The 2,925-nt window shown below is 30.7% G+C and overlaps 1 protein-coding gene across 1 annotated transcript in view; it reads left to right on the forward strand.

Moving 5' to 3' along the window:
- The first annotated feature begins 385 nt into the window (after positions 1–385).
- Positions 386–2,925, forward strand: part of LOC108759355 (uncharacterized) — an 8,425-nt gene continuing 5,885 nt past the window's right edge. The window contains exons 1-2 of the mRNA XM_018504737.1: positions 386–470; positions 566–625. Of these exons, the coding sequence (XP_018360239.1) occupies positions 386–470; positions 566–625 (145 nt within the window). The remainder of the gene's footprint in view (positions 471–565; positions 626–2,925) is intronic.

A 2,925-nucleotide genomic window follows, 5' to 3' on the forward strand; every position in this document is an offset into this window, starting at 1 on the left:
ATATAAGATTTAATTATTATTCTTTAAATAGTCACATAATTATGCAGTAAATACATTTTATTTTAATGTTATAGGTTTTGGACACGTACACAATTCCCTGGTGTTATAGGAGCAATCGATGGGACTCACATAGCGATTGTTCCACCAAATGCAGAGAGGGAACACCTCTACATTAACCGAAAATTATATCATTCACTGAATGTTCTTATAGTTCGTATAACATTATCTTTATTTATAATGTTAATTACATAATAATGTTACATTAATTTATAGTGCATGATATATTTTACAAAGGAATTTAATGTTAAATTTGTAAATCTATAGGTGTCGGATTACGAGGGTACAATTTTTACTGTAAACGCTGCACACGGTAGAAGAACACATGATGCCAGAGCTTTGGAGAGCTTCTCATGTATCTAATCATTTGCAAGAGATGTATGCTGCAGGGCGAAAAGATGCTTGTCTTTTAGGTAATAGCACATTTAAATAGTTTCATTTGTTTCAATTATGACAACAATTTCTTTTTCTGTATATAATAAACTATACATATATTGCCTGTTTGCAGGTGATAGTGCTTACCCGTTATTGCCATATTTGATGACACCTAAGTTAAATGAAGCTGAAGGTACACCATCAGCAAGATACACGCAGCGTCATGTATGCGCTCGTTCTTGTGCAGAACGATGCATAGGTGTCTTAAAAGGAAGGTGGCGATGCCTTAGAAAAGAGAGAGCCCTACATTATACACCAGAAGTTGCAGGTACAATTAATATAATAAAAGCATTATATATATGTAGGGTAAGGTTGCCGAAATCGCTCCATTTTTCATATAATGGCTTATAACTCGGAAAGTAAGAAGGATATTCTCAATTTTTTTGCGGCGTAATAAACTGCAAGCTTTTCCCTTTCATATGTAATTTTTTCAGATTTTTTTTCTATTATTATAATATTTTAAATGAAGATTTTTTACATACTTGTAAATAGTGCGATTTTGGAAATACGTTGCCTAAATCGCACCATAGGTTGTTGAAATCGCACTTCTATTACAATATACATTTATAATATATATTTTTACATAATAAAAAAAGAAATAAAGTGTAAAAAATATAAGTAAAATATATGTAGAAATTATCTGTGAACCTCACTCACCTGAAAGAAATGATTTCAAAGATCTTTGGTCCGCCAAACGTACATGCTTATTGTAGAGGTTATGGTTATGTCGCACCGACATGCATTGTGGTTATGTGTACGTCCCGTGTTGCCATATGCACGGTGCGATTTAGGCCACTACATTGTGGTGCGATTTAGGAAACAGTAGCATTTTGTAAAACTTTATTTATTTAATTTACAAACAAGATTGTTAAAAAAATTTTAATTCAATTAATCTAATTCTAATAGTGTTCCAAACACGACAAATTGTAGAAAAGTAGATTATTTAACTTACATTTTTTTATATTTCTGCTATGAAATATGTTGAAAAACAGCAACGCTATCACGATTTTTTTATTTACATAAATAACGAGGCTCCTACTGCATTTCATGTCACAAATGTAACGCAGCAGCGTTGAAATACCTTGTAGTTTGTAAATAATCCGTAAGAAAGTGTGTGAATAAAATAACTGATTTTTTAGGCGAGGTAGTGCGATCTAGGAGCCGGTGCGATATCGGCAACCTTACCCTATATGCATATATAGACATTTTTTTATAGCATTAAGATTAAGACATTAAGGCCTATCCAGACAAATTTACATAGCTGCATAACGTCATGACATATTTATATATACATATATTAATGTAAGCACTATATATTTTTAATTTTAAAGCTCGGATAGTTAATGCCGTTTGTGTTTTGCATAATATCGCTATTCGGTGGAGACTTCCAGAACCGGAGTCGTATTACAATGAAATAGATAGAGAACTTCCAAGAATAAATGAAGTTGCAGCAATGGAAAATGGAAATAAAGTTCGCGAACGGATCATTCATACATACTTCCAAAATAATAGACCATTATAATTTTAACGTTAAAAAAAAATTTATTATGTTCGACAATTCTAATAACATAATACTATTATCACTTAAATAAACATGTATTATTACATACATGAATACTTAAATAAACAATACTTAAATGAGCGCATATTTACGAAAACGTTTGTCTTATAATAAACCATTGCACTATTATCACTTGAATAAACCTGTATTATTATTTCATGAATACTTTAATAAACAATACTTAAATGAGACATATACAGGGTGTTCGGCGACTACCGCATTTTTTGTCATACGTGGGTAGAACAGCCTATACTGAATCAAAAAGTCCTGTACCATTTTGAGGTGACAAGATATGAAGGTGCTATTTTTTCAACTTCTTTTTTTAAAAGCATGATATTATTATCAATGTTACTTAAGATATATTTATAATTATAACAAATATTTTTCAAATATGCAAACTTTTCTTTTTTTAATTGTAATTTTTCTTTAGACACTTTTAATTTTTCTTTTTCCAATTCGATATTATCATGCATTAAATCTGCAGCTGCATTGAATACGACACTTAGCGATGCATCGAATATCGATCGTGAGATTTTTGCATCGTCAGCAGAAGTGAACTCTGGAGGTATGAACGCACTTTTTGCTTCAACCTCGAAAGAGCAAACCGATGGAATATCCCAATATATTACAAAACTGGAAAATGGTCATCTATTTGGTGACATTTAGAAATTATCTGCCTACATGGTGAGGTATTTAAATTAGTATTTTTGTCTACTGAAATGTCATTAATTTCTTCAAAATCGAAAACATTACGATCAAAATTATTAATATCGTTTTCCACTTCCTGTAAATGCTCATTTTTATTTCTCTACTATTAACGCATGGATATTCTATTCTCACTAATAAAATTATACAATATAAATATACATATA

The sequence above is a fragment of the Trachymyrmex cornetzi genome, unplaced genomic scaffold, assembly GCF_001594075.2.
Source record: "Trachymyrmex cornetzi isolate Tcor2-1 unplaced genomic scaffold, Tcor1.1 scaffold1805, whole genome shotgun sequence".
NCBI classification, from domain to species: Eukaryota; Metazoa; Arthropoda; class Insecta; order Hymenoptera; family Formicidae; genus Trachymyrmex; species Trachymyrmex cornetzi.